The sequence below is a fragment of the Siphateles boraxobius genome, unplaced genomic scaffold, assembly GCF_051911475.1.
Source record: "Siphateles boraxobius isolate OS27281-9 unplaced genomic scaffold, OSU_SipBor_1 24, whole genome shotgun sequence".
Classification (NCBI taxonomy): Eukaryota; Metazoa; Chordata; class Actinopteri; order Cypriniformes; family Leuciscidae; genus Siphateles; species Siphateles boraxobius.
Window position 1 is genome coordinate 17,078,344 of NW_027508855.1, and position 14,619 is coordinate 17,092,962.

At 39.7% G+C, this 14,619-nt stretch overlaps 1 protein-coding gene across 1 annotated transcript; it reads left to right on the plus strand.

The window, feature by feature from the left end:
* The first annotated feature begins 1,056 nt into the window (after positions 1–1,056).
* LOC143749206 (glutathione S-transferase theta-1-like) lies at positions 1,057–10,423 on the plus strand. The gene is made up of 4 exons (XM_077241719.1): positions 1,057–1,303; positions 1,502–1,589; positions 6,721–6,871; positions 10,206–10,423. Exons 1-4 carry the CDS (start codon positions 1,180–1,182, stop codon positions 10,212–10,214), a joined length of 372 nt encoding a protein of 123 aa, XP_077097834.1. The 5' UTR covers positions 1,057–1,179; the 3' UTR covers positions 10,215–10,423.
* Positions 10,424–14,619: the final 4,196 nt, after the last annotated feature.

Consider the following 14,619-nt stretch of genomic DNA (forward strand, 5'->3'; position numbering starts at 1 on the left):
AACAAGGGGCCCGTTCCGGCCCGGTGACACTGACATCCCATTCCTTTCTCTCTCTTAGGCAGTGTTCCGTGTTAATACCTGGTATTAAGGAGCATTTTCTTCAATACGATCACAAGTGGACAACGCTGAATACAGGTGCAAACGGGGTCTAAAACGTTTTGAGCTTGTCAACCTTCAACCACTTCCAGTGGAAGTCGAAAACGCATTAGACCGGTTTTCTTTCATGGTGTAGATGCTTGTGACAAAATACCACCTAGTCTTCGCCTACCAACCTAATAATGCATAAACATTACAGGAAGCGCGCTAGCCAGATGGGATTTAACCTTTGTTTGCTGAGGACCTAAGTTTTGTTTGAAGATGAAAAACGTGCCAAGCACAATGTTCTCTAGCCATTCCTGTCGCCGTTCTTGCGGCTGTCAGAGCAGAAACGAAAGCTGCTGCTCTCTGTATGTTTTCCCGTTGTCTCCGTTCGCATTCATATGTCACTTGTGTGAGCCTCTTTCATCAAATAGATTGAAAGATCTAAAAAAATAAAAAAACATACATTTACCTACCCATAGACCCTCCCTTCATAAAAATCAGTGCAGAAGTGGTTGAAAGTGGACAATAGACACAAGTTGCCCTCGTCTACTTGTGATCCGATCGACCAAAACGCATCTTAAGTTTTAAGTAACAAAGTTCGGGAGAAGCACGTTCAGGTAATCAACCAATCAGCACAAGAGAAAGCCGGTATAAATATAGCCTTCCTTCACCTCTGTCCCATGACAGTTTCACAGCATCCCTCCACCACCACATCGCCTCACTCTTGGCCGGTTTTCTTTCCTAGTCAAGAAGGGGAGTTCTCTGGGTTCAGGCCCAATGTCTAGGCTCGAAACCCTCCCCCGGACAGAATACCAAAATAAGCTTAACTTTAAATATCAGATTTTTTTTATGTAATGTGAACTCGTGAAATACCAGGTATGAACAGGACTTCACTCTGTGCCAACTGTCCTGTACCAGCTTGGACGTCCTGTGATTTAGCTAAATTTAAGAACACCCATATCAAAATCTAAGTTACGTCACAACCACACACACACACACCCCTTCCAGCCAGGGTCCTATTTAAGAGGCAAAGCAACTGAGGGATCCCAAACAGGAAAACTTGTTCCTATACAGAAGAACTCACACAAGCAGTTGACTATGGCTGGCAGACACGCAGTGAAATCGTACTTAGACCTCGTGTCTCAGGCATGCAGGGCTGTACTAATATTCCTCAAAGACAACAAAATCCCACATACAGTGGAGAACATTGCGATACGAAAAGGTAAGCAGCATTATTGTGAGTGTGTTGTTCCGTTGAGGAGTTAAGAGTTGTCTTGGATGCATTTGTCGACTTCAGATGGAATGAATCCAAACCTGTTCAAAGGATAACAGTTGTAGTAATCTATTTATATTCAAACTCAATTTCATTAGTTAAACTTTGACTTTCACAAATTTAATGTCCTTGAACTTAAACCTCTAGGACAGCATAAGACATCTGAGTTCACCAAACTCAACCCCATGCAGAAACTGCCAGTGCTGGAGGACAATGGATTTGTTGTTACTGAGAGGTAAAGAGAGAGTGAAGCTAGAAAAACAGATGAAACCATTGGTTATAAGAGCAAATGAAAGTCTGCAAAGATTAGGCTTTTAAAACAATGAGGACAAGTGAACTCCTGCACATCTTTATTATCAGTAGTATTTCCTAAAGGTTTTATTATTGTTATTAGCTATTATTACTAGTAGTATTTTACTTTACTCTATACATTTTATTATTATTATTAGGGGTGTAACTTGTGTAACCTCTTGTCACGATTCAACACATATCACAATACAATGTTATTGAGATGTTCCAAGACATGGTAAAAGGTTAACAAAAAAAGGTACTGTTAATTAAAATGCTAAATTTGGTATGACATTAATAGGTTTGGACTTGGTGCTGGTAATCCAATGCACTGGACAATGGTGACACCCGAATAAAAATAGTCATGATTCTGAAGCTGAAAACAGAGTTATTTTAGATGCTTGCACTCTGTCACTCACTAGATATGTTAAAATTAATAATTTTGACTGGTAACATAAGACATTTGGCATTATCAGGACCCACAAATATTCCCCCATTGCATTATTATACGTTATATTTAAAGGTCCCATATTATGCAAAATTCACTTTTGCATGCTGTTTGGACATAAATGTGTGTTGGCAGTGTGTGTAAACAACCACCCAATAGTGATAAAAATCCACTCACTCCTTTTTTATTAATCCCCATAAATCATCAGCAGCAGAGGTGGGTAGTAACGAAGTACATTTAGTTCGTTACATTTACTTGAGTATTTTTTTGAAAAAATTGTACTTTTAAGAGTAGATTTAAATGTGGGTACTTTTACCTCAACTCGAGTACATTTCTAATGAAAAAACTGTACTTTTACTTTGGTAAAAAAAAATACTCTGTACTTTTTCGTTACGTTAGGCGACATTCCTCTCGTTACTTTATTTTAATGCAATACCTGTTGTTAAATGCGTAGAATATTTCAAGCTGGCTGTATCTTTTTTCCGGGGAATAAGCGATGCTCAATTCACAAATGAATCACTCTTTTTAGTCGATTCTGTTCAAAGACTTCATCAAACAAGTTGGCAGATCTGTCTAAATTGGTTCGCAAATCAGTTTGAAGGATTTGTTCAGTTTCCGTCACGCTCTGAATCGTCTGAAGCGGGTTCACACTCGGAGTCGTATACTGCGTTCACACCGGACGCGAATACCGCGTCAGGCGCGAGTGATTTCAATGTTAAGTCAATGCAAAGAAAGATTTAATAACACCAAGCGCGTTGGATGAAGTGGCAGTGGATCTACATTCAAGTGAAATCAAATCTGCAAGTGCATGATATTGTTTGCCAGCGATGAAGATCTTCATTAGTTGAACATCTAGGTATGCTATCTGTCTGTGAATGAATGATTCCACAGGACGATACATTTGATTTCATTTCATTCAGGTAATATATTTTACAACCAAATAGATTACTACACCATGATAGCACTACTACAAAGTATGACATTACTAGTTTTTAGGACATATACCCTTAATTTATACATTAAATAAGCTACCAATGTTCACAGTTTATGAAATGAACACCCGCCATCCCGCGGTAATGTGTGTGTATTGCGCAGCGTGCAAAATCATCTTAAAAACGAATGTCTTTGCCTACCTTAGACAGTTAACCAGTTTAAACATGCTTGGATAAATATACATTTGATTACATTTTGAAGAACAGACGGAAGAAGATCTATCGATGTGCATTTGATCGTTGTTTGTGTTCAGATGTTCATAAGCGGTCATGAGCGCGTCAGCGCGAGCACATGTGAAGAGTTTTAACTCTTTATTTTCTGTGTCAATGGTTTCCTGACTTGAAATGCCTTTGAATGCAAAACTCTGCGTATTCACTTTATTTTACCATTGTATAATAATACAAATGTAGTTTTATAAGTTACTATATGTCTGTGAGGACCACTAGAATAGTTTCCGTATATAGCTGCACTGTACCTTTTCGCTATTCAGCATTTGGGCAGGCAGCCTTTTCTATCAAAGCTGCGATACACTGGTCTGGAATACAGTTCCAGATAACATAAAAACTTGTGACTTGTTTGGGGCCTTTAAAGATAATATAAAAAAAACATTTAAAACTTTCACAACAATGCATCCACTAACTTGTTAGTGGGTAATATTACTTTCTCTTTAGTCACATTTACATCTTTATTGTAGGGTTGCCCAAGGGTTGAGAAGGGGCTGTGTGTGGGCATACCACTGTATGTTGTGATTATGATGTGTGTGTGTGTGTGTGTGTGTGTGTGTGTGTGTGTGTGTGTGTGTGTGTGTGTGTGTGTGCCTGTGTGTGTGTGTGTGTGTGTGTGTGTGTGCCTGTGTGTGTGTGTGTGTGTGTGTGTGTGTGTGTGTGTGTGTGTGTGTGTGTGCGTGTCAGTGAGGGGCATTAAGTACATGTTATATGCTCTTGAACAATGTTTGATTTTTTATGTTTGACATGCCGCATATTCTTGAATAATGTTGATATTATAATCTGTACTGTATGTATTTGTCAAGCGGCAACCTCCCCGTCTCTCTCTTGAAACCAACACGGAAGTGAATTAAACTGCAATTCATCGACTGACCGCTTGAGGCAGGCTGCAAAAGTGAGTCAAATCTGTATCTCCCCCATGTTAAAATCCCCAACTTTACAGCAGAAAAAAATGTTTACAGCCTGGAGCAAAAAGTGGTTTTGGTCTATATAGCTAATTTTGCCCTTCATGACAACTGTGAGGGGGGTGAATTTTTTTACACCTCATCCGTTTAAATTATATTAAGCCTTAAAGTTCTGCATAATTAAGGGCGTGGCCACTTGCGTGACTGGTGGATTGAGGCTGCTATAACTGCTAGCCGACGTTTGTCTCTGTTAACGTCACCCTCAGCTGCTGTACTTGCCATCTCTGCAGTGTTTGTGCTTTTTTCGGGATTATTTCATACAATTTAATACACGCATTATACCTTTGCCCACGCCGTTGGATTCCGTCGGTGTCGAGTATGGAGAGAACAACCAGCGTTGTATTTCCAGTTGTTTTCCTCGCATGCACTAATGGATGTCTGACAATTTCGTTGCTTTTTGGAGTATACTGTACAGGCTACACTCGTTATGCGGTACCGTTGCTCTCAAACTTTTAAGTGTTAAATAAAAAGTACCATGAGAAAATCCTGCAGGTGTCAGTGCTTTCTCTCCGTCCATGCAATAGATACACACCCTTGAATGAGCGCGGATTTCTAGTGCATTTACTTGAACTTCTGAGGTAATATTTTTGGTTTAACCCATTTGAGAAATTGAGAAGCGGCCAAAATCAGATTTTAAAATCAACTGAACTGAATAAAGCTCTTGATGAACTTGACGTGCGATGCCGCACTGACTGACATGTATGCGCATGAATCACTGTCACACGCACAAGCTCAGAGCAATATTGTAAGTTACTGCATGATAATACATTTTTAACTAGCAGAATAATAATGCATCCCGATACACATAGTCTCACTTTTAGTTACGTCTTTTAATTATTATAGTATTTTGAAGGGCAAAAACATGAACTTTAACTAGTGGCTTTACTTCTACATTCAGCTGTCACTTTAGCACGAGGCCAGTAGCATAGCATTAGTACCTCAGCTCCACCCACGCTCCGCCTCTTTGCCCATTTTCTTTTATCCGGGAGTGACGAGAGCTGACGCGATGCCAAGATGGCGACGGTTGGCCCCGCCTACTTTAGGCTTCAAAAGCAGTCTTCAGAAACCTACGGGTGACGTCACGGACACTACGTCCATATTTTTTTACAGTCTATGGTATTTGTATTTATTTGTACCTGGGGACTGCAGATGTAAATTAGCCTAAGGCTAACTCTGGTGTAATGTATCAAATGTTTACATTTATTTTATTAATTGCACATGGTCCCTTTTAAACAAACAAACAAACTACTATACAAACCAAATGACAGGCAGACGAAGAACGCTGCCGCCCTGATCGAGTTCACAGCGTTGTAGGTGTTGTGTGGCTGGTTGTATTAATCCACATAGCTCTCTCTATTTACTCCCTAAATCTGAGGCAGCCGCTGAAGACGAGGTGGAATTATTTTGTTTTTAAAGAAAATGCTCCCTCAACTCTACATTAATGTGTTTATGTACTTGCGCACTTCTTATATCTTACTGTTTACTCAGCTCTTGCGCTGAGTTTCTGAAGTAAAACTGACGCTTCATCTTTTGTGTTATGTACAATAAACTTTATTAAACTCATCAGTATATGTTTGATCATCATTCGGACCTGGTCCGAAACAGCAGACTTGTAGCCTATTAATAGTGGATACAAGCAGATGAAAAATACGTTATAACCGTAATTACACTACTAAACTATACCTGTTCCATCTCTATACAGCACTCTGACTCTGTAGGCATTATTGTCCGACTCCGGGTCGAAATGGACACCGTTACTGAGAGTTTCTGATATTATTATCATCATTCTGTGAGATGAAATTGTCCTGAGACTGAGTGCGAGCTCTTGAAGCTCCGCCCCCTGTGCTGTGCTCATTTGCATTTAAAGGGCACACACTAAAACAGCGCGTTTTTCTGAGCACCAAAAAATGACAATTTAAACATGCTGTGAAAAATGATCTGTTGGGTATTTTGAGCTAAAATTTCACATACACACTCTGGGGACATCAGAGACTTATTTTACATCTTGTGAAAAGAGGCATAATAGGGGACCTTTAACATTTATATATAGTTTAATGTAGTACTGACTGACACTAAAACTTTGAACACTTGATTTTTTTCTCACACGATAATTTGTATTTTGGGTGAACTATCCATGATACATTGTAACCATCCACGATACATACTAATGCATTTTTGTGTTGCGATATATTGTGTCACGATATATTGTTACACTCCTAATTATTATTAATTTCTCCCTTCTGTCACCGGGACTGCTGGGAAGTGTGGTAAGAGCTGGTGAAGTCTGTTTTGTATGTTTTTTTATGCATTTGTTCTGTTCGGTCTGTTTAACAAAAATAATCATAATTTACTCAGAGTCAGAATGACACAAGGCTGAATAAATGATGACAAACTTGTTATTATATAATTTGGTGAAATATTTCTCCAAGCTCTTGTTTTCTGTCACAGTGACGCCATATTGAAGTATCTGGCGACAGCCTATAATGTCCCTGATCACTGGTACCCCAAACTGCCAGAGAAGAGAGCGCGAGTGGATGAATACACAGCCTGGAATCATGCGAACACACGCACGCACATTTCCTCAGTCTTCTTGCATGAGGTATAGGGTTTGATCAGTGGTGGGCCGTCAGGGCCAGAAAGGCCTTCCATGCTGGCCCAAACACTATCAGAATCACTGACTTGCGCTTTAATATATTTTTTCCATGAATGAGTATTAAATTATTCCCAATAGTTCATTCTCACAGCTTTTCTCTTGGTTGCGCCAGAGAATGTCTAATAAGGGGAGAACTTTGACTTGCAGTAAACTTCCGGCTTCTGAACTGGTTGCAGTTCCACTCTGGTTCCTTATGAGGGCGCTCACAGGAAGAGTGCAGAATGAATGGAGGTCTATGGAGCTATACTAGCCTGGCTCCGCCCTCCTACGCACTTCCGCTCAATTGGATTTTCCTTCAGTACCATAGACATCATATAGATAGACGCCCTATCGACCGCTACTGCCTATTGGTGCGGACGAGCCGTGGGGCCGCCATCTTAAACCGGTCACCCGCTCCGCTCAGTGTAATCTCTTTGGCTGGTGCAATGAGCTGTCATCGCATTTAATTAATCATATCTCACTGAATACCGAACTGATTTTCACGCGGGTTTTTTTGCTGCAACGGTCATACACGTAGCTACGATACAGGACACATTGATTATTTGGTTCACAAAATACAACTAATAGTACGGTAATGTTAAATGTTAAATCTTACTTGTGAAAAGTAATCCCCGAGTGATGGTCCGCCGATTTGAGCAAGAATATGCTGCACAGTGCTCTGGCATCTACTGCTGCTATGCAACGCAAATAGGAGTATGACCGGTTTAAGATGGCGGTCGCATTTCTTGCGCCACAGCGGCCAATAGGGCATCTAGTCTCTATATGATGTCTATGTTCAGTACTACGTCTGGGATTGCGCTGTAGACTTTGGTTTTCTCCGATCAATTTTTTACCGGGCCAATCAGCGAACAGAGGGAGTGGCTGAGAACGATGACGTTGATGTCGACTCGTGCGTTATTTTGAGTTGTAGTTCAAAATAAGAAAGATGCGAGCGAAGCCATTCGGTCCGTTGTGGCAACGCTGCCGAATATCAAGAAGTTAAAGCCGGAGCAAGAACAATCTTGGCTTAGTTTTGTGTTTATGGCCATCCTCCCACGGGGTTCGGGAAAAGACATATGTCACGACCAAACGTCAGCGATTGGTTATGGCAGATAGAGTGACTCTGGGCAGATCCAATAGTTTTAGACTTCAATAGAATACCCGCCTACAAGGAAGTTAACGCTTGTCAATGGAGCGGTGCCAGACTCTCTGTACAAATGAAATGTACGAGAGTCTGGTAGAACCAGGCTAGAGCTATACCCCTCAAAATCCACTTTTCTCAGGATATAATTTTTTGTCTAGTAATTTGAATGTTGTATTCGAAAGGAGATGCAAAGAAATTACTCATTGCTGGGTGTTAGATTTTTTAGTCACTTATTTGCTTTAAAACATATTTTAAAATGTCAATGACGTCATACACATCGTACCACCAGAGATAGGCTACTGCTTTACGGCAATCCTTCAGTCACTTTGGTGCTTTCGCGCTCTGCACTTTCTTTTCTCTCGAGGCATCGACAACGCAGCTGACACAGGTAAATACACGTGCTAGAAGAGTTTATGTTTTGTTGTTTTTAAAAACCACGCCGAAAATATACACACACACATTCTGGTCCCGATTCGGATGCCATCAAGCAGTATCTCTGGTCGTAATCAGTCCTTCACTGACCAATCAGCGTTCATTAGCAGAATGCTAGCGTGTAATGGGCAACAACAACTCAACCTGTAAGAAATTGAAAGGACATAAGTATACTTGTTCATTCAACTTTCGACCTATAACCCATGCTGAACTTGCAAAACCTACAATCAAATCTGAGATTTATCAATGACAATCGGGTGAAAGAGACAAATTTAGCCGTCTAGCTCCATAGACTCCCATTCATTTTGCATTCAGGGCGATCGCCCCCCAGTGGAACTCTGGTGGAACTACAACCAAAATTTGGTACAATAGGGCTTAATAGGGAGTGGCCAGGCTTTACGTAGACAGGCTTTGGTTGCGCTGCTTCCAGTATTGTATATTTATTTTAGTGCTTTTATCCAATTAAATTGCAACGTGGCACCCAAACCCTATTATATTTCAGCCATCATGTGTTGCCAGGGTAAAATAAATCTGCCTTGAGGCCACCCGCGGCGCTACCATTGGGCCCGGGTGGGCCTGGGCCCCAGTTCAAAAAAAAGGAAAGCTTTGACTGAAAGCTTCTCAACCAATCAGGCGCTTCTACCCCATGTGTGACTTAAGGGGGTCGCACACCGGATGAGGAGCGCAGTGCCGCGTCTTTAAAACTCGAACACTTTATTCTCTATGAGTGTACACACACCGGCGGCGCCATTCGTCGTCTGTCTGTGGCGCCCAGCAACGGCTCAGGACCTTGTTCAAAATCCTTCCGCGCCACAGAGCGCCATTTGTTTTATATTAAATTTAAATGTATTTGTCTCAAATCGTCGTTAATGTATACTGACTTCACCCTGTGCTGCAATATACATTTAGTTTTATATTCATTTACAGAAATCAGCTGCTTGAATTAAAATTGCTGATGTTATTGGATTTTCAGCTGATATTCTCAATTCATTCAGTTAACGGAAGCTCTGAGGTAAAGTGTTCAGACTGCAAAGTCAGCAACGATTGTAATTAATTGTACAGTACAATCATAACATAGTACAGACATTATCTTAATTCCATAATGTCCTTAAACATAACAGTATTGCTGGCCATAAACTGAGAAAGTGCACGTCCAGTGTGCGATACCTCGAGTTGTCCTAGACACGACGCGGCACAGTGCTGCGCTTCTTGTCTAGTGTGCGATCCCCCAGTTAGGCTAACGTTACTGCACTGAGCTGAGGACAGCGACACAAGAGCCACACAGGTAGGCTACTGAGTCGCTGTCCTCAGTGCCGCAGAAAAGTGCTGAAACGGAGATGAAGGGGAACCCGTTGTGGGGGTTTTTTGTGCTTATTTTAACTGGCCCATCCAGTTTTCTGGAGGCCCACCTACAATCAAATTCCTGGCTCCGCTAATGCTTGAGGCCTTCAAATCGACAGTGCGGGCGTCTGTTCCAAATTTACCGCATTAACCCTATAACTGCCAGTGCAAAATAAAAACAGCAATTTCACAACAATTAAAGAGAGTCTGTGCGCTGCCACGCTATTAAAAGTTATTAATTCAATGAAGGCCTAGGTGTGAAATGCACGGCCCGCCACTGGTTTGATATGTGGCTAGTTGACATGATGACATTATGACAAAGCGGTGACATTATTCTTCATCTAAAACTATTTGAAACAGCGTTTACCTGTTTCATTCTGGCAGACTTCATAGGTTTTGCATTACTGCACAGGCTTTACTGCCACGCGTGGGGCTGCCAAATCCAGAGATGCTTGAAAAGGCGCTATCAGATCTGGACGGCACGCTAGACAAGCTGGAAAACATGTTTCTGAAGAGACAGTCCTTCCTGTGCGGTGATGAAATCTCATTGGCTGACTTGTTAGCAGTTTGTGAGCTCATGCAAGTAAGTTAAATGCTTAAAGTTGTTTAATATTTAAGTTACACAGACCAGTTAAAAGGATCTCTTTAATAAATTACTACCTGCCTTAGTTCACATGGTGTTGAAATGTTTGGAGAAGTCTAAGCTATAGGGCTAAAGTTCTTTAAACGTTTACGTTCACTTGTCTCCAGTGTTGTGCAAGTTACTTCCAAACTGTAATACATTATACATTACTTGTTACTGTAATTTAAAAGTAATTCATCACCTTACAATATTACTGTCTCGGAATTGTAATGCGTTACATTACTTCTGTATTACTTTTGAGTTACTTTCACCAAAATAGCTATAAAGTAGTAGAACTTAAAATTCTAAGGCTGTAACGATATGCGATATGAAACCGAAATCGCCACACTCAGATCCACGAACGAACCTGCAGAATCGCGACACACCCCTTCCAACTGATTTATCCTTCCCGTCCAGATCCAATTCTACCACATCTTTAAATTACTATTTGTGTTATTTAAATTTTGAAGTTAACATTATAAAATATGTAGACCTACACCACAAAACTAGTTGAGCATAAATTATCTAAAAGGAAAAACTAATGTAGCCTACATGACAGTTCTACGTTACGCACGCGACCGCTCTGAAGCGGCACTAAAAGACTGTTTTAAAACTTTCACAGAAACCCCCAAACAGAAGACACAAATGTATTTAAAGTGAATTTCGATTTGTACTAATTGTATCTTAATTTTAATCAATGTTTCATCAACCAATTGCCTGGATTTAATAAATAAGAAGTAGGCTAAATATAGCAGACAATAGATCACGACACGGAGACGCCTGCGCGTGAACTGGAGCGCATCTCATAAATTAACCGAAACTCAGCATAAGGTACTTCACAGACCTGAAATATATATAGATATATTGAAATGTCTATTTGTAAACAGAACAATTCAAAACGAAAGAAAACGGACTGCTCTCTGCTTATCTGTATGAAATGTGCATTTCTCTCTGGCGCATTCACTACTGCGAAGATCGCGAGTCAGCAACGTCAACTTCATCTTTATTAATAAACAATTAAAATGTCTCCTTTCTATATTTGACATATTCATAATCATTGCTTTTGCCGGTTCTTTGTGACAGCTTTTGGTTGCTTTCCTTATCATGTTACGTAACGCGTCACCACCGCATCAAAAATGATTGCGTGATGAAAACAAGAAAAATACCACCTAAACATAGCCTTACTGTTTAGAAAGAAAACACAGAACAAATAGAGTAGCCTAATGCGCATACGTCCATCTCGCGAATGTAGGCTACAGTCTTCTTCTTCACCCATTAGCCGCTTTTCCACTGGCCAGCGCGAGCACAGAGGCCGAAATCATGCCTCACGGCACTCCTCTAAAAAATAAATCGCTATAAAAAATATATCAGACACTACCATTTAGTCGTTATTTACAAACTTGGACACCACACGCGTCTATTGATTGACCACGAACAGGTAACTTAGCCTACTGGCATTTTTCATTTGTTAATGTCTCGCGGTCTTGCTGTTTTTTTGTTGTTGTTTTTTACAATTAAAACTAAAAGTGTGTTGTAAAGCAAGCGTAACTGTAATATAGTAAAATATTACTGGAAAATGATTAGTAATGCCTTACCCTACTGCGTTACAGCAAAAAGGAATGTGTTACTGTAATGCATTACTTTTGTAACGCGTTACTCCCAACACTGCTTGTCTCTTTCGGCCCCTGTGCGGCGGGAGGGACGTTCTGAAGAACAGACCCAAACTGCTGAGCTGGAGGAGTCCAGTCCAGTCAGCGCTTTCTGACTCCTTTGATGAAGCTCACGACATTGTGTACCGTATAAGAGAGAATCTAAACACCCCTAAACAGTCTCCCTATTTAAAGCAATCCAATCTGTAAAGATATTTTTCAACTATTATTAATTAACATGGCAAAGTGTTTACCTTATGGATCAGGGGCGTTGGACTGGGGGTAAAACCAGTACTGATTACCAGGGCCCCAAGGGGAGAGAGGGCCCTTGAAAAGTCTGGAATATAATTTATTTTACCTGGATATTTTCATTTCCTAATTAAATTTCCTAATGAATGTAAGATGAAATGTAAAGTTAGTGTATACATTTTGTGTACAAAAAAGTAAAGACTATCTAAGGTGTCACGGTCCCACCCCGTGCTAATGCGCCAAATGGTTTAGTCCATCTGCACGCATTTTGATTATGTTAGTGAGCATCTGGTGGAGTGCAAACTTCTGCTGTAGAAATGTCTTTCTCAAAGAAAGCCAAATCAGGCCACCAAAAAAGAAAGTTAATACAGGAGAAGGAAAGAAAACAAAATGAGGGGACTCAATTGGTAACTGACTTATTTTTCAAAGAAAGCACAAACTAGAGCACAAAATCTATAGTGCTAACTGCTTGAATATCTCCGCGATCGTTATTGTTAAAAATGAGCTGAGACAACCCATTGAAAGAGCAGAACATACACTTTCAGATGATCATTTGGTTATAGGCCTACTATACATGTAATCTGAGGTAAAGGCTAAACAAATAAACTGTACACTAACAATATTGTTTGCATACAACGAACACAGCATTATAGCCTAATTTGAAACATGTTTAATTTTAAATGTATATGCTATATCTAAAATTAGCAATAATTCAGTGTCACAGGTAGCCTAGTAGCTCATCGGTAACGTTACACTGTAAAAAATGATCGTGATTTTAACGGTAAAAGACAATTAAACTGTTAATTGGTTAACAGAAAGTTTCCTTACTATATACGGTAAATAACTGTGATATATATAATGTTACATTTAATGTAATTTTACTTTAAAATAAAATGTTTTTGGAAGTGGAAAAGAACAAGTCCTTGTATAATTTACAGTGAAAAAATTTAAATTGACATTCCCACAATTCCCTGCGTGACACTTCACATGTAATGTATTTTTTTTAAATAACTGTTTTTTTCATAATGTTCTTAGTAATACTTATTGCATTTTTTAAATTTCAACATGTAACAATGATGGTGTTTAATGTTTGTGTGAATGACACTGTGCAGCTTCTATATATTAGTATTAACTTTTGTGTGGAAGAGCTGCTTATGATGAGCTTTGATTGATCATTTGACTCTTATTTCTGCTGATTGATGGCTGTCAGTGTATTACAATGGAACAAAACAGATATTACTACTTCAAAAGATCAGTAAATTAACATTATATCAGATAATGAAATACGGTTTTTTGCAGCTGCCAGTTTTTTCCCGTAAATTTAACAGATTTTTTACAGTGCAGCTACATAGGCCTATCACCATGTCAACATTATATTTATGTCAGATTTAGTAGAAGCAGATCGTAACATTGTGAAACACATGGTGCTCAGTTTGAGGAACATGGGGGCCCATCAGGACTGCCTATGCATAGGGCCCAGGATCTTGTGCTACGTCCCTGTATAAGATCACTGATGTATTTTTGCCATTTGAAAAATGTAGGCTACAAAAGTCATTTTGTTAGGAAGGTTTTCTAAATGAATAAGTGCTATGGTTTGCAATGATACATTTTCTCTCAAAACCAAAGTATAACATGTAAATATGCTAATGTTGGCAAAAAACTGTACAAATATTTATATAATAAAGTGGTACAGTGTCAGACATTCTGGATGAATATGCATTCTAAGATTTTCCGAAAAATAAACATAAGTAATCCATTACAATATTGTATTACTCCCTAAAAAATTAACTAATTACATTACTTAGTTACTTTTTATGGAAAGTAATGTTGCATTACTTGTGCGTTGTTTTTTCTCACCAGAGATTTTTTTTTTTAAATGGCAAACATGAAGGCCCTTAAACACCAAAAGTGAAATGAATAATCGTCAGACTGAAAGAGAAGCATTACTATAATGGCAACATGACATCATGACTTTGCGTAAACATACACGCCACTTTCAAGTCAAGTGGCGTGTTATCTATACGCATTTTTAGCTATCCGCGTGTATGTCCACGCCGAAACGAACCGTCATCTTCCGCGTGTATGTCTACGCCATTAAATGTCCGAGTGATTCCGCGTGTACGTGTACGCCGTTAAATGTCCGAGCGAAACGAAGCAAAATGTATATCTACATCTGGGGAGCGATATTTTTTTTCCTATGATGGTAGGGGAAGACTCATAAATGGTATTAACCCCAGTGATGGGTAGGTTTAGGGACGGGGTTGGGGTAGGTCATATA